Source organism: Setaria italica, chromosome IX, assembly GCF_000263155.2.
Source record: "Setaria italica strain Yugu1 chromosome IX, Setaria_italica_v2.0, whole genome shotgun sequence".
NCBI classification, from domain to species: Eukaryota; Viridiplantae; Streptophyta; class Magnoliopsida; order Poales; family Poaceae; genus Setaria; species Setaria italica.
In genome coordinates, this window is record NC_028458.1 from 53,454,802 (window position 1) to 53,481,265 (window position 26,464).

The following is a 26,464-nucleotide window of genomic DNA, read 5'->3' on the forward strand; positions in this document are numbered from 1 at the left end:
AAACTCGAAGATCTCTTACCTAAAACTATGCTCCTGTTTGTTTGAGAAGGTTGAGTTCTTGTGTCTTCCAAAACTATCAGAGTTACATTATGAATTATCGTACTCTTTGAATACCCCCTTTTCTTTGGGCATTGTTCCATGCCTTGAGGAAGTGCGTCTTGTTTGCAAAATGGCAAGCTATCAATCTGGATATAATTTAAGTGAGCTTTTGCATGGTACAAAAGAAAACATGCTCTTACTTTGGATTTCGAAGGAGAGAAGGTAAAGGTTTACATACATGCTCTATCATATTTGTTTCTTTGCATGCTGCATTGATGCTTTGTTTAGTCATTTCATTTATCTAGAATAACGTGGAAGCATGGCCGTTGGTGCAATTATTATTTATTACTTTTGAAATGATGGCTAATGTAATCTGGATATAATTATTATTTATCTAATTATTATTTATTTCATTCTCCCTAGGTATGGATGCTGCCAGAAGGACAGAAGCTCCATAGTTTGTTCAAGAATTTAAGTAAGTTGTTTATACATGGTATTTATGCCAAATTTGGACTTTCATGGACCATAACACTACTTGAAGCTGCACCATTTATCAAGACATTTGGTATCAAGGTAATAGGTACTTATCCTTGCTTTATTTAATTCATCTCACCGTCCTTCTGTTATGCACAACATGTACATTTACATATTTGATTGGAGTTGTGTTCACTGTCAAACAAAGATGAAGGCTAACGACAAGTCATGCTCATTTTGAATTTAGGTGTGTGATCATGTCTGTACAGAGAAAAACAGGAGGCTGTATGCCAAAAGAATTAATCCTTGGCAGAAAAACAATAAGCTGAACAGCTCCAGGCATTTGAATTTAACAAGGCTTGAATTTGGAGGTTTCATGGCAGTGAAGAAACATTTGCAGTTTGTCAGAGCTGTCATGGACTACGCCTCCAGTTTAGAGACTATCCTTCTGGAAGATAAAGATCCCTGCGAATATTGTGATGAAGTCAATAGCAATCGCCCTATTCTTCGACAGGTTCCATCTTTCCAAAAAATAAACGCGAGCAAGAAATGACGCGGAATCAGCTTGGCGTTGGGGTTTCATGCTCCGTGCAAATAATTTTCAAGTGATGCATGTTGCAGTGCAGTGGCTTTTGAAAGCACTTATTTCAAGATTTTTGATGTAAGTGGCAACTGAGCATCTTGTAAGGATATGTAAAAGTTAAATATAGCTGGAATTAGTAAAGATTCTTTTGTAGTCAAACTTGGATGCCTTTGTGAGAAGTCGTAGCTTGTGATAAATAATTTTGAGTCAAATACACCATAGCCCCTCAAACTATTCTCGCATAATCCTCATCTAGATCCATGAACTTTTAAAGTCATCCGGGTCATTCAATTTTTCAAGTGGTTCATTATAAGTTCACTTGAGGTCCCATCATGAAAATGAACTCACGTATGGAATGAACCACATAAAAAGTTTAATAACCCAGATCACCACTTTTAGAGTTCACGGACCCAGATGAGGATGTGGAAATAGTCTTACGACATCATCTGCAAAGTGATATACACAAAATCGGCGTGAGAAGTATGAGAACTGATCTACGAAATGTGAATCATAAGCCCTAGAACGAAACAGAGGACGTAAGGGTTGTGCAAAGCGTCCTACACGCGCTGCAAACATGTCATGACTTTCTCCTACGCTTGGTAAGCGTTGGCATGGCGCTCAGACCACGGCTTGCATTACGTCTCTGCTCCGACGACGATGCACCTCGTGCCTCCATGCCTGCATTCTCGGTACACTCTCCGGCCGTCGACAGACTCGCACTCTTGCCACTGTCTGAAACCCCAATGATAAGGTCACTGGGATCACTAGTTCCTGGCTCCTCCATTTCTGCACCACATCGATCACCAGCTGGTTCTTGTTCGTCACCATCCTCCATACAGAAACCACCTCCAGTGAAGAGGTAGTCTTTCGGTGCCGAATCCGCCTGATGGTCCTCACGTAACTCAAAGCCCTGTGAATCTCCACTGATATCTTCAGCTGTGCCAGTATCTGTCTGCATCTGATTGCTGTTCAGTTCACTCGCATCCTGATGGACCGGATTAAGTTCTGTGTCTTGTCCAACTATGTCTGTGTTTGCAGCAGCTTCGCCTGGGTCATTTTCACTGTTTTGATGCACGGGGACATCATTGCCATCTGCTTCATCACCATCTTCCATGTAACTCACTTGTTTCCGCTTCCTACTTGACTGCAGAAAAGGCACCAGAAAACAAATAACATAATGAGATATTTTGCAATGCATAGGCTACTTCCTCATGAGGAGAACAAAAGAAATGCACCCATACACTAGCTGCCATTCTAAAAAATGTACATGTTTGTGATTTCAAGCAGGGGTAAACATATTCACTAATAACCATACACTAGCTTAGCCATTTCTAGGTCAGACTAGATTTTCCAAAGTTAAGGTTTTTCATGCTATCAGCAATTGAGCAATCATATCAAATAAATTTAACATTGATCATGCACCCTGAACTGAATCATACAAAAATCTGGCAATACCCCCATAGAAATTGGTAGCACATAGTTACTCCCTTCGTCCCAAATTGTAGGTCGTTTTGACATTTCTAGGTGCATAATTTTTGCTATGTACCTAGATATAGTCTATGTCTAGGTGCATAATAATATCTATGAACCTAGAAAAGCTAAAACGACCTACAATTTGAAACGGAGGGAGTATAACCTTAGTATGAACAATGAACCACCATATCAGAAAATCATAAGACATTTCTGGTGCATAGTTCAGAAATCAGAATGTTGAGACTTCACTCAGCATCAGCAACGTGAGATAAGCACCATATAAAAGAAAAGGCAAAACAGAATTAGAGGAGCCTACCCTTCTTGGTGCAATTCCTTCTGATTTGTAATTGCCTGCATGTGTCTTATGCGAATCTTCATCTGAAGCTGAAGAAGAGTATTTCGTGTCAGAATCCACCTGACTTCCTGTTGCACCATGTCCAGCATTCTTCCTGCTTCGTCCTCTTCCTTTGGAACAACCAGGGGGCCTTCCTTTTTTGCTCTTGTTTGTGTTGTTACTTTCTTTAGTAAGCTCGACCACATCAGCAAAGCTATTAGGATCGCTGGTTTCCTTATCTTCTGGACTCTCCATATTCCTGATTTCAGAACTTCTCATTTTTCCTCTACCTCTACCTCTAGCATGGCTAGATGAGCTTGCATCTTTCTTCTTAGTAGTCTTACTAGCACTAGGATTATCCTGCTCTGTTTCATCTGTGTCAGGAAAGCTTTTACCTGTAATGCCCTTGATAGCTTTCTTAATTCTTTTGCTGCGAATCTTTGCAAATCTCTCGTTGAATGAATAGAATGCCTCCATGCGTAACTGAGTCTGCATACAAGTAAAAGCCATTTACATCAAAACGCAAGAATTTTAATACTAAATACTTTGATGCATCAACTTCCATTTAAATCATTCCTAGATAAATGAAAACCAACACAGAAAACTAAATACTTGAAAAAGGAGGAGAATCATTTGATTCATTTCCAAATAACAAAACTGACATGGGAGTTGGCAAATGAACCCACAGACATTGTTGCAAAACATGGTCTGGACCACCGGTATGAGATCCAAAATTTACACAAAACTGAGCGAAATGCTGATATGTTTGCGTAGTTTTCTTGTAAAACATTGGTGTCAGCTTTATGACAAAATAACAAAAAAATCAAACTACAAAAGTATGCAAAACAAATCAACATTACACACAGCTTTCAATACAAAACAAGTAGCCTAGAATGAAGTACATAGTATTGAAAACTTGCCAGACGAACCTCGTGCTTATTATACTCTCTCAAAACAGGAAGAAGCAGTTCATCAGCTTTCTCCTTGCCCCACCCAAACCTTTCCCAACACAACCTGATGGAATAGAGAAATCCATAGCAGACTTATATATTTTTTTCCAGTATGATTTTTTTCTTAAGAAAGAAACTATGCAGGTTCTCTTGTGGAAGAAGATAACAGTCATGAACCAATGTTAATACAGAAATACGAGAAAACAACACTTTATAGATCAACTTCAATTCCTTACTGCTCCTCAGTACAGTTTTTTTTTATTTCTTTGAACACAACTTTGGTTTACTTACATAAGCATTCACTTGGAGCCCTACAGATAAAATATATATAACCTTTCAAATTATACGCAGTTTGATTCAATACCTGGAAATTTGATTAGACAAAAACCTTTTACCTCAAACATGTTTTAAAGAACAGCATGGTCAGAACTTAGAAGATCAGGTTGCCTAAGACTATAATAATACAACCCTATAATACAATTACTTCATTCAATTACACAGATCAACACCTTAGCATCATTATGCAATTACTTCATTCAATTGAGTACACATACAACCTCATATGTGCCACACAATCCAGGCCAATACTAACATTCCTACAGATGCAACCTACATTAGGTAGTGTCGTCCAAACTGGTAAATGGGTGATGATAGACTACACATGCAATATTAAATCAAAATTAGTGATAGTTTAAATATATCTAAACCAACAAAATTTCATTCAAAAAAATGGAAGAAATGAATTGATAGGCTCACACAGACCTAGAAGAAGCATAGCCCTGATGAATAGGATGTATCCTGCTTGCAATTATAATTGCTAACAAATTACCAAAAAAAAAAAGTTCTCAACTTACTTGCGAAGTAGGCCCAAATCTGGTCTTCCCCATGAAAAAGGCTCTGTCGAATTATCAACTTGTGGGGTAATATATGCACTTATGACTGACTCACTAGGAAAAGCTGCAGGGATATGCCAGTTCTTGCTCACGTTTCTCTGACAAATGAAGCAGTGAGAGAGAAAACAAGAGCAAAGCTTTCTTCTATGAGAATCAAGAAAAGCAGTGCACAATATGTTTCTTACAAGAAAACATACTTACATGCTTACTCATAAATATTTTCTTGATCCGTTCAGTCTCATTAGCAGATAAATCATCAGAACCTTGATCGCATTCAGGTTCCAGGCCTTTCCCCTTTCCATCTGAATAATTTCCACCAGGTTTCCTTTTCTTCGACTTACTACTTGTTTCCATATGCAGTTGACCAAATATCGAAGGATCTGGTGACTCAATCCATTCTTTAAATTTCTGCAGTCCATCTTCCTCAGGAAACGCATGTACAACTTCAATAGCATTCACAATGCCAATACCACTGCACACCAGTATATTAAATAATAAACAGAAGTGAATAGCCAACAAAAATGAATGGATTGCATTAAATGTTGCATCGCTGTCCTGGTGTATTTTAGAATAATTTGTAAGTTTTTTGGGGTGCAGACCAAGGATAAGGGGCTCAGCGGGAAGAGAATTGTACCATGGAAGAAGCACAAAGGTTAACCATGCTTGTTTAGTGTTTAGACTAAAAAGATGTAGGCATCCCACGCTCATTTGTGATATAGAAGTTGCCATTTATAAAATGAGAAGACATTCCGCAAAGCACTATTTATATGGGATTCCTTAATTCAAGTGAAACTGAATATGCCTCATTTGCAGATGTTGAAAATTGAAAGGAAAATGGCATGATTTCAGTATTACTATTAAGTATTTCCAATCAAAAGGCATTAAAGCTGCAACCAAATGTGTAAAAGCCCTTGTTAGAAACAAAACCACATTCAATATCTAGAACACAAATTTGAGATACACTTGTTTGACAACCAATATAGAAAAATGAAACTTTGATGCGACAGGACACCACTACAAGTACTAAATGTTGTACATACGCATAATTGTTTCAAGATGTAACAAAATGTGGGAGAACTTTCTGATAGTGTTTCGTATTACCTAACTCCTTCAGTGTAGTCACTCCCAAGAAGCAGAGCCATTCGAATCAATTGTTGTCTTGTTAGCCCAAGCTCAGACTCAATGTCCTAAAAAAAAGTTTACAACACGAATAAAAGAAATCCAGCTAAAACATGCATACTTCAGTTTTTGATAAGACAATGAATATATAACTAAAGCAGGATGTGGAAAGAGGATATACCTTCATAAAATATGTTTCCACATACTTCCTATCATCAAATATGTTCTTGTAAACATTCCTTGCTCCAAACAGAAAGACATCTGAATCATCAGTGACGACTCCATCAACGAGTTTACTCATTTCCATGTATGCACATTGAGCTTCAGCTTCCATTGGTGCAATAATATATGGCAGGCCAAACATTTGGAGCAACTCCTGCATCACGCAACTGTATCAGAGCGTAATTTTGTTGTCAAAAGAAAACTGGTCTAGTACTTCTTTTTCTACCAAACCAAATTGCTTCTGAGAGAAATTATCTCTATTTTCGATGGACATGAATTCACATATAAACTTTGCGTCAAGAATCTTAAGATAGTATCAAACCTGGCATTCAGTAAACATCTCACTGCTTACAGACTCTGCATGACTTTCAAGTTTTCGTCTTTCATGGCCAAGATCTACCTGTTCTTGTCTAAGACGAGATAATTCCTCATCAAGATAAGTTGCTGATATGCCATGGTTGTCATCATTGTCACCAACTTGAGTATAATTTATCTCAGAAGTTGAAACCATCAGATCTCCCTCAGTATCATTTTCTTTTGGTTCAGTGGTGTCAGCTACTGGTTCATCAACCAAAAGATCCTTTTGGGGTGACTTCAAGGTTTCTCCAATGATGGCAACATCTTGGCTGCATTTTGTTTGATTAGGATTCATACTGTTTTGGTCCATATTTTTATCACGGTCATCTACATGCATTTCAGGAATTTCAGTTCTAGATATCATCACATTGTCGCAGTTAGCTTTTGAGCTGTCAGATGTTTTTTCTGCCAGATTACTAGTGGATGTCGAACAAAGCGGAAGGGGCTCCAGCAGATGAGCTCTGTGCATGTCAACCTGCCCATCATTATTCACCAGTTGAGGTTGGATTTCATTTTTTTGTCTATAAATTCCAATTTGTCCAGTACCATGTATCATATCATTCTCATCAGAATTGATTTCTGTTCTTGATTTTTCATTTGTCTCTTTCACAAGTGCTGCTCCGGAATGTGAGCTAGTTTCAACAGGAGCTTCAGATATTTTAGGAACATCATCAGAGAATTGCAAAGGTCTATCTTCAACGGATGCTTGCATATCTTCAGTGCTCACATTCTCAGATGCCTGCTTGTCGAAATCCTCTAAACTCCTCCTTATTGCTTCTTGTAGAAGTGCTTCTTCTTCCAGATCCCCTTTCAGTACATTATATGTATTATGTTCACTACTGGAAGCAACTCCAGGTACAAGACTGTCGCCTTCCTCCCATTCCACCTCATCATCGCTGCAATTCTCTGGCGCAGAATTATTACCCTTCTCATCAAGTTTGATGGGAAGTGTTTCTCCTTCAATTACACCTTCCTCCCAAATACACTCAGAACCTTCAGGTTCTTCCATATTTTTAGCCAAACAATCATTGTCAGCAAATAAATCAGATGCCGTTCCAGATGCTAAATGCAAAAATATATCATCATAGTTGTCCTTCACTTCAGTTTGATCATCCATGAAAGATATCTCCATTGTTTCCTTGTTTCCATAACAGGAGCTCTCAGAAATGTTATTCGATCCTCTTACTAGTGATGAGGTCTGATGGTTGTCTTCGGCAGTTTCTAAAAAATCTTCATCAAGACTAAGAGAACTCTGGAGCTTATTACTTTCAAAAAGATGCTCCGGAAAATCAGGAGGCTCTTCACTGACAGTTGATCCTTTGTGTACATTAGTATGTACCCTACTTTTGACCTGCTCATTCTCTTTGATAAAATCCAAGTTCCTTTGAATATCACGAGTCATACGAATTCCCATTGCTCTGACCCTACTTACTCTAATCCGTCCTCTCTCATCACGATAAGTCTCAACATCAGGCCCAAAATTCCTCAAATGCTTGCTGGTAGAAGGCTCTGTTGTTCTCGAACTACTTGTGGGGTTAGATCTGAAGACAGCAGAATTTATTTCCCTTTTTGATTGAGCATTATCAACAATCTGCTCCTTTTCACCTCTCTGGGTCAACATCCTGATCATATGAGAAAGTATATAATCAGCTAATTGACATCAAGCTGGGAACATCACAATGGTATCTGCAGAATTTGGGAAAGCTTCAAATAGTCAACCCTCAAACCTAATGCACACAGCCACATATGCAAAGTAACACATCACTTACTGTTTATCGCCAGTGAATGATGTTGAGAAAATGAACTCTCTGTTAGCTTCTGATGCTATTTTCGATGTCTGGACACCTCCAACACCTTTACCTGCAGAACACTTCTGAACTTGATCTATCTCTCGACGGAAAGCAACTGTTTTGAGATAGGACTGTATTTGAAGCTCTGAAAATTTTGCAGGTTCCTGAAGGGAGTCACAGAAATTATAGGATCCGTTTATCCCAGTTTTTCATTACCAAAAATAGCAAAAAATTGTATAAAAAAGGGTGCAAGGACAGATAACAACCAAACAAAGAGTGTCACTACGTTGCTGGTATACTTACAAAAGTAAGTCTATTACCTTTTTTATTGTCTGGTACTTCTGCCTGTTTTCAGCCATCACTCTCTCCCTCATCTAAAGCAATAACAGAAAGCGAATAATCTTCTCTGTTACTTTGTAACCATATACAGTTGAAGGCAAAAAGGACAAACATAAGAACCACTAGTCGGTTTTCATTTTTACCTGAACAAGAAGATCCAACTGCATCGATGGAGGAAGGGAAGCCAACACGGCTGGATCAATGTCGCCAGTGGTCATAGGCTGCAATTGCAGTAAAAATTACAGTATAGTTTAAAACAACTAATTAATAAATCAACTCAACATACCATGAAATAAACATTAGCTCTTTTCTAAAAATAAAGGAGCAAGAAAAACAGAGAACTAGTCCATAAACTGTGGTAATAGGAGTACACAGTGAGATAAGGGCGATAGACCTCCAATTATCATGCTTTTCCTGTCAAGAAGAGGCTCTGACCGTAGTGGAGTTTGGTAGGGAAAAAACCTTTCGTGAAGTAATACTTAATGTAAACTAGGGCTTAGGCTACCTTTGTAGAGAGGAGCTGTCTAAGAAATTTAGGGAACAGGCTAACCGACTAAGACTCACAGCCATCAATCAAATAAACCAGGAAAGTATTATGGCAGTAGGTACAGCAGAATATGGTTTCCATAGCACCGGAAATAAGCAAACACAAAGTTTCATGACACTACAAAAGAAGTGTGCGAAACAATAAATATCTTAGCAAGAATCAAACATAAAATTACACCAACAAAATGTGAAAGAGAAAAAAGTATGAAATTTCAACAACTTCATCGGAACTGTAAGTTCAATTGAGAAAATATACTTACGATGATCATCCCTTCATCATCATCATCATCATCATCAATTTCAGCTCCTTCTTGCAATGGAACACTTGTAAAGTGTTTCCCTTCACCAGTGAAGCCTGTCTCTTCCTCTGCAGCAAGTGATGCAGCCAGCCTTAACACAAGCAATATAAATATCAACTCACGGACCTTAACCAGAAATAAGAAACATGTAGAAATTTACAAGAAGATACAAACATTTCATCCATTTTCTCCTGGTTGATTGATGCAATAGTTCCCTCACTGTTGTTGGTATCACCATTTTGGTTTTGATCTTGATTTTTATTTTCATTTTCTCCATCTCTGCTACTCCCAACTTGTTTGCCCTTGGCATCATGCTTAGCCCTGTCACTCCTAATTTGTTCTGCCAATTCTTCAAGCTTCCTCGATTTGAGCTGACAACCAAAGATGCAAATCATCAATATCTTAATCATGACTTGCTAAACAAACACATAGCGCTACTACAATTGCTTTATCGCACTATCACTGGTAAACAAATGATGACTGAAACACTCTCAACAGTTACTTGATGATGGCTTATTCAGGAGTGGAGTAAAAGGATACACTGCCTTTTGCCCAGGACCTAAACATAGAATACATTGTGCAATTTATTATTATGTACCTAATATCGATAATTTTGCATTGAGTGATTTAGGATTGGCAGTATCCTCTCTAAACCAACCACCATCCGCATCGTGTAGAGAAAATGGGGAGTGCAGGGTAAAGGAGGGAAGAGACTCACATGGGAGAGCAAGAGCTTCTCGGCGGTCTTGCGGACCTTGGCCTGCGCGGCATCACGGTGCCTGCGGCGGGCGGCGAGGGTGCGGCGCTTGAGCGCCGGAGTGGCCCCGTCGAAGACGAAGACGGGGCGGACGCGGAGGAAGAGGAGCTTGCAGATGCGGCGGAGGAACCCGAGGAGGTGGGCGTCGCGGACCATCTCCCCGCTGTCGTCCCGCATCGCCCGCATGAACTGCACCATCCAGATGCTCGCGTCCACCGCCACCCGCTTCCCCGCAAGGGTCTCCACCGACACGCGCCGCCCCACCGGAGCCAGCAGCTCCCACAGCCCGTGAACTCCCATCTCCTTCCCCTGAGCGCCGGTGGACGAGGTCTAGATGGAGGGTACTCTCGGCGGTCGGCGACTCGACGAGGCGCGCGGCGGTGGCGCGACGCCGAGCAGGAGCGAAGGGGCCCGTCGCTCTCGGGCTACGACTCGCCGCGGCCGTCTCGCGGGTTTGGCCGGAAAAGGTCAAAGGCGGGCGGTTCCTCGTTAGTCCAGTTTGGACCGTCTGTATGGCCCATTTGACACAGGCGGAATCACGGGAAAGCTTCCGGAAGTTTTTTTCTTCCCCAACTTTCACTGTTTGATCCGTGCGCACAATAATATCCGTTGGATGCATCTCCTCCCCAACCCTAACCAGCTACTGTTCACGAGCCACCCATCCCGCTGCCGCCGCCCCCAAGCTCACCGCCGGCCCGACGCTCGCAAGCCCCCGTGCTGGACCAGCTCCCCGACGGCCTCGAGCGCCACCGCCGGCCCCGCGGGCGCAGCCTTGCGCGCGCGCCGGCCGTGTGTGCCACCGCGCCTTGACGCACCGGCCCGCGCGCTGCCGGCTCCGGGCGCTGCCGCTCCCCTAGGCTCGCCGGCCGCGTGGGCGGCTCTACCCGAGGGCCGAGGCTGAAGAAGAAACGGGAAAAAAAAAAGAGAGAAATGTTGATTCTTATTTCGAAAAATGCTGAACCCAGTTTATCCAAATGTTGATATAGCCAGTGAAAAATGTTGAATGTTGTATTTGCTTATAAAATGTTGATCTTTTTTCTTTAAAATGTTGAACCTAAATTGATCCAACTTTTGGAAAATGTTGAATTTGATTTGATGAAATGTTGGATCTGATTTACTAAAATGTTGATTTGAACTTTTAATTGGGTTTAATGGGCTTTATAGTAAGCTGCCTTGGAGCTCCTGCGGAAACACACGGCTCGGTGCGATCACGCAGTTGGGCCTTTGTGGCCCAAATGGGAAAATACCATTTCGCTACGGGGCACTTTTACGGATTTGCGGTGGAGGTCATCGGCCTCGCCAGCGAGCGGCGGCGGCGACGGTGGCTAGCGGCGGTGAGGTTGAGAAGCCGGGACGGTCGGACGGGGCGCCGCACACAACGCGGGTGAGCTTCCTGCCTGCTGCCGCCCATCCGCACGCTCACACCCTCCAGCTCCGGCCAGGCGAACCAGCTTCCTCCTGCTGACCGCGGCGCCGTGCTTGACTGCCTGGAGTCCTGCCGCGCCGGCCCGCTGCATTCCCGCCCACGCCACTGAAACACCCCGTCCACCAAAGCCGCACCGTCCAACCCTTCCGAGGAGTGGGCACGCCTACACATAGCACCCTGCTTACACTTTCGTCCTCGCTTCGTGTAAAAGTGTTAACCCGAATGTGCTATGGCTAGTTGACGAAGGCATATAAGTTGGCTCCACCCTTGCTAAACTAGCAGCAATGTGGTACTAAACATGCGCACCTGCGCCAATGGGCCACACTAGACCAACCAAATTGGGCCGGGTGTCACATTCACCCCCCATCAAAGAACCCGACGTCTCGTCGGTCCAACTCACCTACGCATGAGCAAATGTCCAGGAACGTTCCCTCTAAGCGCACGACCGTACGTCCAGTGCCGACGCTATATGCCATACCGTGTGTTCCATCCCAGACCCACACGCGCCATGCGCCATATACCCGCACACTAACTCGTACGCGCAACCGCGAGGGTCGGCTCTGATACCATTTGTAACACCCCATCCACCAAAGCCGCATCGCCCAGCCCTTCCGAGGGGCGGGCATGCCTACACATAGCACCCTGCTTACACTTTCGTCCTCGCTTCGTGTAAAAGGGTTAACCCGAAGGTGCTATGGCTGGTTGACAAAGGCATATAAGTTGGCTCCACCCTTGCTAAACTAGCAATGTGGTACTAAACATGCGCACCTACGCTAATGAGTCACACTGGGCCAACCAAATTGGGCCGGGTGTCACAGCCACGCCGCCGCGCCTGCATCCCGCCCCCGCCGGCTCGCTGCGCCGCCACGCCGTGCCGCTGCGCCTGCAGCCTCGCCATGACGGTCTTCATCCTTGATCTGCGCCGGATCTGTGGTGGGTCGGGAAACCGGAGCTCGGAGAAGGCGGAAGCCTGGGAGGCGGCGGCGCCGAGGGGCTCCGACCCTAGCGGGAGAGGCAGGGGAACGGGAGGGAGAGGGTAGCGGTGGAAAAAGATCGGATTTATCTCGTACCGTGGGGAGGGAGGCATGTTTCGGCGCTAAATTGCGGTGGGGGAGGCTTCTGGCGGCGCGGTACCGCGTGGCGACCGCGGGCTGTTCGGCTGGATTTCTCGCGGTACGCTGCCGCACCGCGCCGCCACCGCCGAAACAAACGGGACCATTACCAGGTTATCTGCAGCAGATACACCAACTTCGCCATTGACACCCATACTGTTTTGGGTACTGGCATTGAAGCAGCAAGTATTCTGCAGTTTATGGACACTAAGGTGGTGTTTGGATCAGCAGTTCATGGACTAAATTTTAGCTCCTAAACTTTAGCCCCTAAAATTTAGTTCTGCTGGGCTGTTTGGATCCATGGACTAAAATGGACTAAAGTCCATAAATGCTATTCAACAAAGACACTTTTACCCTCCTTCCCTACCCCTCCTCTCCACCAGCTCGCAGGCAGCAGCACCACCACCACAACAACAACCAGACCACACCCGCCTCAGCTTGCTGCAGATCTGCTCTGCTTCGGCCGCCACCCCCCCGGCAACACACGATTCCCCAAGCCGAAGCAGCAGCAGCAGCTCGAGCCGCCGCCGCCGATGGCGTCTCCGTCGCCGGCTTCAGTGCGACCGCAGTGCTCGCCCGACGGGGTGGAGGACATCATCCTCCGCAAGATCCTGCTCGTTTCCCTCACGTCCCCGACCAACCCCAGCCCTCCCGTCGCCTACCTCGAGCTCACCGCCTCCTCCTCCTCCATGACCGTCTTGCCCGCCTCCTCCTCCCCCACCGCTCGGGTGAGAGGGCGGCGGCGGCAGTGCGGGTGCACGAGAAGGAGGGGCTGGACTCCACGTTGCCGTCGCCACTCGCGCCCGGCGTGCCGTCGGGCCCGCTCGACCCGGCGGCGGCGGCGTTCCTCTCCCCCGCCGCACACGAGTGGAAGGATAGGGTGCAGGTGCGGGCGGAGGCTTGTGAGGCCGGCGGAGGCCGCGTGGGCCGACCGGAGGAGGCAGGATCGGGAGGCACGGGCGTTGGAGGCGGAGGAGAGAGGGGGTGCGGGAGGGGCAAGGGGACCACGCGGGGAAGAGGGAAGAAACGGGGGCAGGGGTGGAATTTGGTCTGGGGACCATTTTAGCCCAGTTTAGGGTCTCTTTGAGAGCTAAAATTTTTAGCTCAAACATTAGCTCTTTGTCACTTTTTGCCCGCCTATTTGGATCCTAAGGGCTAAATTTTGAGCTAAAAGTGAATTTAGCCCTTGAATCCAAACAGGCTCTAAATAGACAGCAGATAGTGATAATCCACCAAAGTATATAGTTCTCCTAAATTCCAGTTTGATTATTATAATCTCTCTCCTAGAGGTGGGAGTCCAGCCGTGCAGGCTGATCCACACGGAGACATTGCACATACTGAATTGGCACAAATAGCAACTAGCCAGCCGTAGGATTTCTCATAAGTTTGCACAGTGTGTCATTGCTGAAAATTAAAGGAGGGTCTGCCTTAGGTATTGCGTAGACCTGATTGCTAATCTTAATGGGTTTGAATAAGTTGTTCCTGTGTACATTTTAAGTCTCTCTAGTAGTTTCCTTTTCTTTCTTTCTTTTTTTTTGTTCAGCCGACTACACTATGTGCTGCTTCACGGACAAGTCTATAGATATGGTTTTACATCTTCTCTTTGTTATCTGCACCAAACCAGAGCTTGTTTATTTCCCTTCTTGTTCTTAGCTGTTGTCAGCTCTGAGCCTCTGATCCGAATGTTCTCTCAAGTCTAGTTTCAAGCTGGCTGCTTCGGTGTCAATTTTGCGTTGCTTAAATCATGTTGTGAACCTTTTTGGTCTGATCTATGGTCAGAGGTCCTATGTTTATCTCCCGAATCTTATAAAAAAATAGAATTTTTTTCTTTGGAAACTTGAACAGGTAATTTTACATTTTGTTCAAGGATGCAGCCACATTCGCATTTCCCCCTGCAGGATAACAGAGATTTTCCCTTTACGTGATTGATCCCATCTCTGCCAAGGTTGGCTGATAGAGATTAGAAGTATGATTTTCTCTTTAATTATTGGAGGTAGAAAAAATCGTCCTGCTAGTTTGCTCTATAAAAGCTGCTCTTTCTTCTAGATTCTTTGCAACATTCATCTTTGAACTATGCATATATGATAGTATAAGTTCACCAAAGTGTTGTTGTTAGCTTAGATGAATTATTTATCATTGTGCTAATTAATTAGTTGACTTTGCACATTAGCACATATGTAGTGTCAGTGTTCCTATCATGGAACACCAGTTCCCGTATACAACTATGTTTTACAGTTTCTCAGGTGCATTCCCTCCATTTATGTAAGTCCTTTTTCAGTCAAATTTATCTTTGAGAGACACTACTATGACAGAATATTATTTCTTGCATCGTTACATTGTAAACGTATTATTGAAATATGGTTGTCATGTATATGTTTTGACCTAAATTTGATAACTTCTTAGTACTTTTTAGAACAATAGTGAAGACATTTGGGTCCTAATAATTAGATTGATATACACCTTCAAATCATTCAATGTTATAGACTAAATTTCTTTCAATCCAAGCATCTTGCCTCTATGCACAAGACCAGTAATGTCAACTATTATTCATTTCAATCCAAAGTGGAACAATACACCAGCTGTATGGTTGCATTGATATGCATGTAATAAGATTTAGTAAGTTTTGATGATACATTTCATCTATTTTGATGTTAGGTAGCTGGCATAAGGCTCACTAGATTTTTCTCGATCAACAGTAGTCATTAGTTCAAGCAAAAATTTAGAGCTCGTTCTTCTTCGGAAACTGTGTTAATGAAACTACGAATAGTGTGTTGATAATTGGTTTGATATGTTGTAAAACTGAAATGGCATGCTACCTTGCACTTGTGTTCTTTTTATTAAGGCCAAAATATATTTCCTTCTAAAATCTTCTGCAAATGCTTATGGTGCCTGGTTGGTGTAAGCTAAAACAGCCATTATACAAAATCAGAATTCAGAAAATAGAAGAAGAGTCTTCATATTGTTTGGAATGGCAAATGGCGTAAGGGGCCGGGGTGGGTGGCTGAGATAAAAATTCCAAAATGGTTAATTGTTAATTTTCTCATGAGTGTACTTGATACAAACCAATTCAAGCGGCTTTTTTGATAAACTGGTGCCACCTCTCTCCAGTAGTCACTACTGAGTTTTCATGCATTACTGCCTGCTGCCATTTGTTGTGGGCTTTAACCGTTTAAGTTTTCATTATTTCATACGTACTGTATGAGGCCTTGGCGCCTTGCTGGCATCTCAAGATAACAACACTATTTTTCCTTTCACGAAAATGGCAGGAGCTCGGCCGTTCAATTAAGAAGGAATAGAGGTTTATGGTTATATGATACAAATGGCGGATCTAGTTTTCTGATTCGTTATCTCCGCCGGGTGTAAGTGATGTATGTGCGTTTTCTACAGTATTGTGGCCCTGAAACACATCACTTCAGGTTATGTTTAAGCAAGGAAAATGCAGAAATATTTGACTGTACCTGCCAGTAGTAGGGTCAAATATTCGCATGCTCATAATTTTGCTTCATGCGCCTGTTTCTTATCATTGTGAATCTACAGAGCAATTTTTTTCTGTTCATTTCACATCGCTTATTTCCTGCGCTAGTCCTCTTTAGTTTGGTGCTTTGACATTCTAACAATTAGTCGAGGACCCAGATGTCGCCATACTACGGTCAAGATTGATTGGTGTTTTTATTCAGGCTGTAAATCGTGAACTTTTTGAAAATGACCAGGTTTACTTAGATTTCATTCAAATATGCATGCCCTCCACATGCATGTTATAAAACCAGTCAAACTCAAGTGATGGTTTAGTTTTCTTAAAAAAGATTCCAACAATGGCCGGATCAAACGATATGATATTCGCATCATCCAATAGTTATATGAGCATGGAACACACTGATTAGCTGGACAGCTACTGAGCAACCTGCATTATTTGCAAACCTCCCTATTTGGGTAGAGAATCATATCCAAGAGAGGTATCTATCAACCAATCATTCGCATTAACATTGTTTCTAATTATCCATCTAGTTTTTCGAGCAATTGCTGCTGTCTTACGAAATCTTTGTTTCTTTAGATCAATCACTCGACCTCTGCAAACATCCACTAATTAATCGTGCACCACTAACTCACACGTACGCTTGTGTTAATATATGCAGCGGCATAAGTTAATTGATCATTAGCTCATCTTGTGGACGTGTCGATCCGGTGGAAGCAGCCAGGCAGAGATGACGCCAGTATAATGTCTGGGAGGTCGGATGTCAAAATTAATTATGTTCGTCAGTTGTGATGCGGATACGTTTGCTGTCATTGGAGATTTTCAGTTCGTCTTCTTTTTTCTTTCTTCTTCTTCTTTTTTATTCGAAGAACCGTATGCTTGTTTTGTCGGTTTGTGTTGCACGCAGCAGCGTTGTTGCAGGAACAAAATATGCACATGTAGTTTTGTCGTAACGTGGATCTTTCTTGATCGTTTATGATACCCTAATCGTTGTTTTTGGGATGCATAGGGTCACTTTTACGAGTACATGAAGCTTGTCGAATTGTCACTTGAAAACTTCAAAAAGAATTCTCACTTGAACATGAAAACGGCTGCTGGGTTGAGAGAGAGACCTGACATTCTTTTTTTAAAATAAAATAGGAGTGCTCCTGATTCATTTAGAGAACGTTTAGGTTACATAGAGTCTGATATCACATAAATTGATTTAACTCGCTCAACAATAACATAAAGATACAAAGTACTTTAACCCAATTCTAAGTTACCACATGCTCGTTGCCGCAACTAGACTTGTTCTTGGATCAGCTGGAAAACATGTTGTGGTCTCAAGCTTTTTTCTTCAAAAACGCGCCGATTCCGTTCCTTCCGGCTATTTCATGCTGTAAAAATGAGCAATGCAGCAATAGACCTTCGTTGCTTCGTTCTGAAAGTTGCCAACGATTTCCACCGTCATTCTTCAACACACATCCTTAATATTCGGCACCTTGATCATTCCTTCGATACAATTACTCACCAACATGTAGACTTCCTTTGCAAAACAGCATTGAAGGCGGAGATGTGTTGCCGTTTCAAGTTCTTGATCACAAAGAGAGCATGTAAGGTTGCATTGCCAATTCCTAGCCGCTATTTTGTCAGCTGTTAGGATCTTGCTTTGCTTGGTACCAACAACCACACAAAAAATTGCCAAATTGCGTTGCTATCAAATGTGTTGTATGTTCCCTGGCACCGCGCAAGATATGCAGACTTGGAAGTAAGACCTGACATTCCCAAAGCCATGTCCTGATGACTAATGTGCAGAATCAAGGATGTAGCACTCGACACCAAAGCCAATGCAAGCTACCACCAGCAATGTGAGACGCCTTCTTCTCCTCTGGGGCACGTGTTATGCATTCACACGGCATGTCAGCAGTAGGACTAATAACAGGATTATATATATCTGAACTCGTACACTAACCACGACACAAGTACACACAGATGGCATTCTCTGCTGGTAGCAGCTAGCTAATCTGTCGTCTGAAAACCGGATCGGTCACTGGAAGCAGCTGTGGCTTCTGTTGGCGTACCCTCGCACCCGGGAAACCAAAAGTGTCGGCGCCTAGAACTAGAACTGATGAACATACGAGATATTTTCACCAACTGGCGTTCATGTTACACATATCCTTTCGGTTCCTTTTTTTAGTTTCTGTGGACCACGGTTATCCTGCATTCCTAACGAAAAAAGGGCTCATGCAAAGTCAAAAATCCTTATACCAACGCCCTACGCTTCCCTGCATATGCCCTACCCTTACAAGTAACAAGCTACAGCCTGCAGAGAATGAAGATTCAGCTGCGCGCACGGAACTACTGTCTCTCTGCATTGTTCAGCAACGCACAAGGCGACAAAGGAGAGATGGATAATGCTTATGCTGGAAGTGGACCAGATATGTGGCTTCGAATTTTTCTCTGTATTTTTTTCTTTGCGTCTGGTTGTTGAACGTGGTTATAACGTGTCTGTAATTTGAGAGAAACCCGTGCCGACTTGCCTATCCTCCCTCAACAGACTACTTAATCAACAAGGGATTGCAGAGGTATGTGTCCCTTGCTAATTGGCGAGACGTACTGAAAAAATTGTGGCAAAAAATATCCCCAACTTAAACTACTGAAAAATGGCGCCGCAGTACGGGTTTGCTGAACGAGCAAAGGTATGGGAGTACAAGTACTACGGGAATAAATAAACGCAAATGTAATCAGTTTTGAACTTGACAGCTGAATTTTAATTTTAAGGAGGAGAGCACTGTCTCGACTTCTTCTCTTCTTCTTCTTCTTCTTTTATAGCAGTTCAGATGAAGTAGGCACTTGTTCAAGTCTCAAGTTCAGACGAGTGCAGTGAGAGGACAACTTAGGTCCTCTTTGACACGGTTTATTTCGACTTTAGCTTCATCTATTTCACGCAAATCGAGATACTATAGCGTGAAGTCGTTTTGTAAGCTGGGACTAAAATGAACTAGAAGTCGGGTGAAGCCAGTTTTTTTGACTTCACCGGCTTTAGCTTCACTGGTGAAGCCGTTTTGGGATGAGACGTGCCATAGAGTACAGAGTACAGTGCGTAATGCATGTCCGTCCGTTCCTCAAGACAGTGAATGCGTGACACAAACCTAGCTATGGGCACTTGCCGGAAAGAGAACAGACAATGCGCGTTCGTGATATGGTTTGAACAAGGGGAACAGAGAACAAACACACGCACGAATGGAAATAAACTATCAGATGTTTACCTAATAATCACGGACAACGATGCCAAGAGACTCCAAATTGGCCCAAAAAACTAGTTAAAACACATAAAAATATGCGTTAGTTGTGAAGTCCCTATGCGGGAGGTAAAGATCAGAATCAATGATATGAAGCAGCAAATTATCTCTCCTCCCTGTGAAATTATAATGGCAAAGAACTCCTCCCCACGATCTCGCCAACTCCTTCGCGACCATCTCCTTCTTTATTCCCAACTACAGTCCTACCATCCAAGTCTCCCATTTTTTCGCCCAAGTTCATCATCCAGTCCAAATCACTCTTTTAAGACTACCACTGCGCATTTCTCCAGAGCTCACCTAATCATACCTGCTATTTCAATCATTCATGTAATCATCTGGGCTATCAGGCTCACTCATTGCACCAGTTTCCAATTGCCCCATGGCCGAAAAAAAAATCCTGTTTTTTTATCTGAATTTTGCGTCTCATTTTTTCTATTCCGTGGTTACGCGATTTTCAGCGGTCTCATCGAGCTGTTCGCTAGCATCTCCAACTGGAAATGCCTACCCCGGAATGATTCGGATTAAACAATCCGCCAGTCTGATGTTGGAGCCAATGGTCAGACTTGTACGCGGGAACATTCCCTAAACTGAACTGAAAACTATAAGCTGTGCCAGTGCTATTTGCTACTATAAATTCGGACACGCGCATCACCATCTGCCAGTAGCTAGCTTGGCCATCAACTACCGTCTACCGAGGAGAGAAAACGATGGAGTCCTCCGAGGCGAGCTGGCACTCCTTCGACCCGTCAGTCGCCGTGGAGGACTCCGAGGCGATGGCCCAGCTGCTCGGGGTCCAGTACTTCGGCAACGAGCACAAGCAGCCGGCGCCGACGACGGCCATGTACTGGCCTGGTTGCCAAGAAGCCGACCAGTACTACGGCTCGGCGGCGCCGTACTACATGCACCAGCCCAGCACGGGTGCAGGCTGCTACGACGGCCATGCTGGTTACTACGGCAGCGGCACGGTCACGATGACCGGCGACTTCTTCGTGCCGGACGAGCAGGTGGCGGACCCGAGCTTCATGCTTGATCTGAACCTCGACTTCGAGGACCAGGACGGCGGCGATGTGCCGGCGGCGTGCAAGAGGAAGCTGCTGCAGGATCACAAGGACGAGAGCGCCACGTGCACCGTCCCAAAGAAGAAACCGCGCTCCACGGCAATGCCGGTAAGTAGTGTCAGGAACTCGTGATCAAATTAATGGGTATCATCAGTGTATCATCAGTGATCAGAACTGGATGCCTGACGATGTCCGTCGTCTGATCACTGATGCAGGTGCAGAAGAAGGGCAAGAACGCGCAGTCCAAGAAGGCGCAGAAGAAGGGCGCGTGCAGCCGAGGCAACCAGGAGGAGAGCAACGGCGACGGCAACGTGCAGTGCTCGGGCAACTACCTGTCCGACGACGACTCGCTGGAGATGACGGCGTGCAGCAACGTGAGCTCGGCGTCCAGGAAGTCGTCGTCGGGAGGTGGGAAGGCGAGGGCCGGACGTGGGGCGGCCACCGATCCGCAAAGCCTTTATGCCAGGGTAATAACAAGAAGCTGCCTCAACGACCAGATGGCCTCGCATACAGTTTCAGCTAGCACTTGCCTGCTACTGAATTCTGAACCTGAATTCTGAAGTTTTTGTGCCTCTGGTGATGCAGAAAAGGAGAGAGCGGATCAATGAGCGGCTAAAGATACTGCAGAATCTCATTCCCAATGGAACCAAGGCAAGTTACTGAAATTCCAATCACCTAACGCGGGGGGAAAAATTTATCACATGAAAATCAAGAGCAATCTCTAGCAAAACGGATCCGTCGTGCTGATGAATGCATTGGCGTCGTTTTTCAGGTAGACATCAGCACGATGCTCGAAGAAGCAGTTCAATACGTCAAGTTCTTGCAGCTCCAGATCAAGGTTGGTCCTCGAAAAATCCTGGTCCGAATTCCTGTTGTTGTGCGCTGAAACTTCCGTATGCTAAAGAGTATTCGAAATCTTCTTCGTTATGTGCAGCTGTTGAGCTCGGACGATATGTGGATGTTCGCGCCGATCGCGTACAACGGGGTCAACGTCGGCCTCGATCTCAAGATCTCGCCGCCGCAACAATGATCGGCTCCGAAGACGACGGGCGCCCGATGTCCGCTGGCCGCGCGCATTGATTCTTTACCGTTCGTTTTTGTTTCTTCCTTGAATTCATCTGAAATATTCATCGCTGAAGGACGGGCAGTTGTAACGAACGATTTTTTACAGTCTAAGCACTGGTCTCCTCGAACAGCAGACAGAGCTGAACTTTGTATTGGCAGTTCAGCACATACAAAAAGAATGAGGCTTAATTCGTAACCTGACACGAGTTCGAATGTCGGAACGTGTAATTCAAACGCTGTTGATTAACCAGAACTGCAAAAGGATTTATAAATGGTTCAGTGCAGCGATCGATGTTTTTGCGTGGACATCTGAATTCTGAATTTCTAATAGCTTGACGAGAAGGACTTAAATACATGTAGGCCTACAGGAATTTATATATTCTTTTTTCATATACAAGAATTTAATGTTCTCTTACATGGCACAAGGAATATTTATCATGAATGATAACCGCATCATACTTCCTAAGAAAAAAAACAAAAATTAGTAAATTGCACCACTTTGATACAAGTCGTAAAACATACAAATGGATACATTATTTTGTCAAACGTGTATATGTACCGTCATTGAGCGTATTTTGCCATGGTGACAGGCTACATGACTGTAACTTAGGCCATCAGTATTAATTTTGAAGAGATGGAGCAAAAGGTTATGGTATAATCCATAATAATTAACAATTCTCACCAAAATTTCTACATTTTTACTTACATTTTTACATGTGTATATGGTATAGTGAGTTCGCGGTCAACAAGATTGGGCTCCGACTGGAGATCAGCTATCATGCTCTGACATAGCATTTCCATGATATTCCCTGTGAAGCAATGACTAAATTCGGAAAATGTTTTCTAGGAAGCTATAGAAACACAGCATCATGCCAGTACACGCTATCAATTTTTTTTATAGTGCTCAGATATCTCCCATTGTTGATTGATCTAAAATCTACTTTTGTTGCCCTCTGTGTTCTCAAAATTAACAATTGTGACCTAAGTTATAGTCACAACTCACGTAGCCTACCATCGTGGCAAAATGCTCTCGACAGTGTACAAGTGCATGTATATGCACATGGTTAACAAGTTTATATTACAGAACAGTGCATGGTAAAATCTGCATCCATACATAACATTGCAACTGCCTATTTAATTACAGAACAGTAGGGATCATTTAGTAGCTTGAAACGAATAAAACATGTATGGAGAGTGAATAAATGATGGAGTAGAAAAGTTACGCATGGTGATAGTAATGTCGGACGCTCAGCAGCGTTGTTGGATGCTGACCATACGCTACTCTTAGCCAACAAGAGTATTTTCTAGACCAAACCATATGAGAAACATAATCCTTATAAAATAGGTTACCTTATATGGTGTATGGTATAATATGGTTGCACCTATTTTTGTAACTAGCAACTTGTTGGTTAAATAAAAACTATAGAAATGTAATAAGTATTTGAATACAAGAAACAAGTTAATCAAAATTTCCTTGATTTTTTAGCTAAAGTGTAGAGATTCATTGAGTGTAACAAAAATATGAAGCTAGAATAAAAAAATACCACAAGTTTTAAAAATATAACTACTCCATGGCAACGCATGAGCATCTTGTGTTAAATCAAGATATTTTAGGAATTCAACCAAAGTGCCAAACGCATGTCACGACCTCACGGCGTCCCGAAACCCCAATCAGATGAATGTAGCACTCCGTATAGTTGAACGGTGTCTCTGGCACAAGACCGAATCGTTCTTACCGTCCTCTTCTTCGCCGTCGCCGGCACTGCCGAAATCTCCACCGACTCCTCGTTTCCTTTCTTGCGGCGACGGCTGGGTGAGCGCCGCCGTCCTTCGCCAGGCCTTCGCTGGCGACGAGCATCCACCAAGTATGACCGACTCTTCTCTTTCCTTCCTGCTGTGCGAAACCGAGCACCCCAAAGGCCCAAACCCTCAACCGCTCTCTCTTCCTCTCCTCCGCCGATTCGTGCTCGTCCAGCTGTGGTGGGTAGTGATAGACGGCCGGCGACGAGGTGGGTCCTCCTCCGGGTCCCCCTCCCTCTCTCGAAGGCATTGGTGGTGGCTGGGTTAGGGTTAGGTTTCGGGTTCGGGGTTGTCGAGGGAGGGCCCCATGGCCAGCGGTGGCGGATCGAGGGTGGCGAAGCGACGCGAGGCGGCAGACTACAACCGGCAGGAAGGACCGACGGCGGGGGCGAGCGGCTTCCTCAGCCAGTGGCGGGGTGGAGGGCGGCGCCATTGCCAGCGGCCGGGGCAGTCCGGGTTCATTGAATGTGGACTGTGCATGCCGTCGCCCCAAATCTTGCATGTGCAGGCGTTAGTAAAGTCCATAAATTTGTTCATTCAAGCCCTATGTCATGCTCAGCATATCTTAGATACAAGTTTTGGTAGCAAAATATAAACCTTGCTGATTCACATTATGCCGCAGATTAGATTACATGTATCTATGCAAAACATTCTTTAGATAACCAAACTGACATTACATGTGTTGGTTGTTATAGTCTCCGTGTTCATGTTGTCAAATCTGCCATCATGAATATTATTTCGTGAAAATAGCATAAGTAATCCATAGGCGGGAAAGATAGTCATATTCTTGCCTACTCTAAATCGTTAGGAAGGAGTGGTAACTCACAAGACACAATGTGATACACGCTTGCATGGCATTTGTATTATTAGATAGTTATACACAATATGGAGAAGGGTGGAGCTTCATTTTATTAATAAGTTTGATTCGTAGCCCCCCCCCCCCCCCCCCCCCCCCCCCCGGAAACTTTCCTTTACAAAACAGTAGTTTTCACTAGAGATTAACTAACAAAAGCATCAATTTCACTATGTACCCGCCTCTGATATGGAGGACAGTTGTCTACTTTGATTGAGAACTGGATTGTCTAATAGTTTATTACTAATTTGCAGGAAACACATCAAGTTGTTTGGTGATAATGGACCCAAAGCATTCAGCTGAAGTGTCCAAGTACAGTCTCTTGACTATCCTTTAGCACTAAATGAATCATAGTTTCAGTTCATTATATTATATAACATAAAGGCCATCTGCAGGCATTTGGACAAGCAAAATCAAGCACTAATGGGCACATACCGAGCAATGTCCCATGAGCTGCATAAACTTCAGGTTAGCTTCTTATAGTATGAGATATTTTACTGTGGGGATAATATTTTGTATATACTGATCTTGTTAACACTTGCTACAGGTAGAAGAAGAAACAATCATGCGTAAGTTGTATGAACTGATGTCTGCAGAAGGGCTTCTTCCAAAGGTACATTCTTTGCCTATCTATGGATCATATGGAAGAGCACAGTGCTGGTCCAGTGTTCACACTATTGGAGCTGTTGGGCCTAACATCATTTTTCCATTGAGCCAATTGTGTTTTTTTATTTTTTATTTTTAATTTAGTGTGCTCAGCAAACTCTTGAAATTTCACTAAGAACTGGGACATATAGTGCATATAGATATGGTAGAAGAATGAAGGACGTGAAGATAAGAGGAAGTGACCTGCCACGTTGCTAAGAGTGTTAGACCTGTCAGTCCTTATTGATTTCCCTATCTTGATCCTTTTCTTTAAATGTTGAACAAATGGCTAGCTGAATGGTTCTGGTTGTGACAGATTGTCTAGGACCAAAAGGAGATGTTGACAGAAGTAACATGGATTAATATGATTAAGTTTTTTCAGTTTGCATCTTCTACTGTTCAAGTAATCTAGCACCCATGTCTGAGACCAAATGATGATCTCACAGAAGTAACCTGTCTTTACTGTTCAATCAATTTAGCATCCATATTTAAGAGCAAAAGGAGATGCTGTGACAGAAGTGAGATGTTTCCATGAAAGAAACTGCTGAACCTAAGGATTGAGTTAAACTAGCACATTTTGAGAAGTTATTTACACTTAATTGAAAATAATGATGTTTACCGAACTCTAAGCCAGTCCACAGCAGTGCTGCCACTTGACTAAGTAATAGCAGAACTCTAAGCCTGTCCACAGCAGTGCTGACACTTGAATAAGCGCAGAATTGATAAAATTATACCTACTCCCACCACTTTTATCTCTGTACCTGCAGGAAAGAACTCTAATTGATGTTTTGTGTAGATCAAGTTGCTTCTCATGTTGATGCTGCTTATGTACTTCACTACCTCAGCCTTTTGTCTACTGCACTTTGGGTGTAATGATCAAAGGGCCATGCCTCACTCCAGTTTTCGAATAATTGATGCAGCGCAAGAAAGAAAAGCAACAGGAGGAAAAGGATGTGGAATCAACCCTGGAGAACAAAGAATGGGAACCATAAAGCTCATTAACTCACATATGATCCAACATGGATACCGGATCAGCTGAAGAGCTAGGTGTCTGTTAGACTGTTATCTTCTTTCTCCATGGCAGTACTCTTCCATCACACCTCAGACGACCACTGCATTTAAATTTGCAGTATGATGGATTAGCAATAGAGAATTTCAGCTCCAGATGTTTCACAATTGAATCTTTGAACCTGAATATTGGTGTATAGATGAACTGAACCATCCCTTCTACTATGATGTTTGAAATATAGATATAGATTAGCAGTAGTATGGACTTTACCCTTTGTTCCCCCTTCTCATAGAGCTATTTGTTCCCAGGGACCGTGAGTGCACGGGCATGCACAAAGTTTGTATACTTATATTTTTTGGCTGAAGTTTGATCTGTTTCGTTCAATACAATTTCAACGTACAACCACGTGATAGAGTTTTAAGCACTATTTGTGCGTCTTTTGTCGACTGCCCCGGAGATAGTATGGCCTGCGCTGCAGACTGGGTGAGCGGTGACGCTGAACGAGACATTTTCAAGAGTGGTCAGATTGGGATTACTTACAGAATAATAAATTTTGTTAATCCGTTAG

At 43.5% G+C, this 26,464-nt stretch overlaps 3 protein-coding genes across 6 annotated transcripts; 2 read left to right on the forward strand and 1 right to left on the reverse strand.

The window, feature by feature from the left end:
• Positions 1 to 1,261: 1,261 nt before the first annotated feature.
• Positions 1,262 to 10,700, reverse strand: LOC101772429 (DNA repair protein UVH3). Of its 2 annotated transcripts, XM_004985227.4 has the most exons (14): positions 10,137 to 10,700; positions 9,593 to 9,789; positions 9,380 to 9,509; positions 8,717 to 8,794; positions 8,555 to 8,608; positions 8,214 to 8,398; positions 6,410 to 8,066; positions 6,047 to 6,241; positions 5,848 to 5,933; positions 4,948 to 5,218; positions 4,708 to 4,844; positions 3,833 to 3,917; positions 2,886 to 3,392; positions 1,262 to 2,240 (listed from the first exon to the last, which is right to left on the reverse strand). In XM_004985227.4, exons 1-14 carry the CDS (start codon positions 10,473 to 10,475, stop codon positions 1,674 to 1,676), a joined length of 4,488 nt encoding a protein of 1,495 aa, XP_004985284.1. In that variant the 5' UTR covers positions 10,476 to 10,700; the 3' UTR covers positions 1,262 to 1,673. The 2 variants fall into 2 exon arrangements, with proteins under 2 accessions (XP_004985284.1, XP_004985285.1); XM_004985228.3 differs by lacking the exon at positions 10,137 to 10,700 and having other exon boundaries at positions 9,380 to 9,486; positions 9,593 to 9,733.
• A 9,450-nt stretch (positions 10,701 to 20,150) lies between these two features.
• On the forward strand, positions 20,151 to 21,845 carry LOC101773104 (transcription factor bHLH54). The gene is made up of 5 exons (XM_014805880.2): positions 20,151 to 20,632; positions 20,740 to 20,991; positions 21,110 to 21,175; positions 21,297 to 21,362; positions 21,459 to 21,845. The coding sequence occupies exons 1-5, from the start codon at positions 20,174 to 20,176 to the stop codon at positions 21,552 to 21,554; spliced, it is 939 nt and encodes a 312-aa protein (XP_014661366.2). The 5' UTR covers positions 20,151 to 20,173; the 3' UTR covers positions 21,555 to 21,845.
• Positions 21,846 to 23,235: 1,390 nt separating this feature from the next.
• Positions 23,236 to 26,280, forward strand: LOC101773514. 3 transcript variants are annotated; one of them, XM_022822763.1, is made up of 6 exons: positions 23,236 to 23,454; positions 24,497 to 24,554; positions 24,638 to 24,710; positions 24,790 to 24,855; positions 25,655 to 25,715; positions 25,808 to 26,280. In XM_022822763.1, exons 1-5 carry the CDS (start codon positions 23,265 to 23,267, stop codon positions 25,703 to 25,705), a joined length of 438 nt encoding a protein of 145 aa, XP_022678498.1. In that variant the 5' UTR covers positions 23,236 to 23,264; the 3' UTR covers positions 25,706 to 25,715; positions 25,808 to 26,280. The 3 variants fall into 3 exon arrangements, with proteins under 3 accessions (XP_022678498.1, XP_022678497.1, XP_004985287.1); XM_022822762.1 differs by having other exon boundaries at positions 23,237 to 23,454; positions 25,684 to 25,715; XM_004985230.3 differs by lacking the exon at positions 25,655 to 25,715 and having other exon boundaries at positions 23,243 to 23,454; positions 25,808 to 26,241.
• The last annotated feature ends 184 nt before the right edge of the window (positions 26,281 to 26,464 follow it).

Excerpts from the sequence above, each read along its gene's own strand:
- LOC101772429 (XM_004985227.4), bottom strand. The coding sequence starts at position 10,475 with ATGGGAGTTCACGGGCTGTGGGAGCTGCTGGCTCCGGTGGGGCGGCGC. Across the intron at positions 9,510-9,592 it reads CAGGAGAAAATGGATGAAAT|GCTGGCTGCATCACTTGCTG; the intron begins GTTTGTATCTTC and ends GCTTGTGTTAAG. Across the intron at positions 5,934-6,046 it reads TGGAAACATATTTTATGAAG|GACATTGAGTCTGAGCTTGG; the intron begins GTATATCCTCTT and ends ACTTTTTTTTAG.
- LOC101773104 (XM_014805880.2), top strand. The coding sequence starts at position 20,174 with ATGGAGTCCTCCGAGGCGAGCTGGCACTCCTTCGACCCGTCAGTCGCC. Across the intron at positions 21,176-21,296 it reads TCATTCCCAATGGAACCAAG|GTAGACATCAGCACGATGCT; the intron begins GCAAGTTACTGA and ends GTCGTTTTTCAG. Across the intron at positions 21,363-21,458 it reads TCTTGCAGCTCCAGATCAAG|CTGTTGAGCTCGGACGATAT; the intron begins GTTGGTCCTCGA and ends CGTTATGTGCAG.
- LOC101773514 (XM_022822762.1), top strand. The coding sequence starts at position 23,265 with ATGAATGTAGCACTCCGTATAGTTGAACGGTGTCTCTGGCACAAGACC. Across the intron at positions 24,711-24,789 it reads ATGAGCTGCATAAACTTCAG|GTAGAAGAAGAAACAATCAT; the intron begins GTTAGCTTCTTA and ends CACTTGCTACAG. Across the intron at positions 25,716-25,807 it reads CTCATGTTGATGCTGCTTAT|CGCAAGAAAGAAAAGCAACA; the intron begins GTACTTCACTAC and ends TAATTGATGCAG.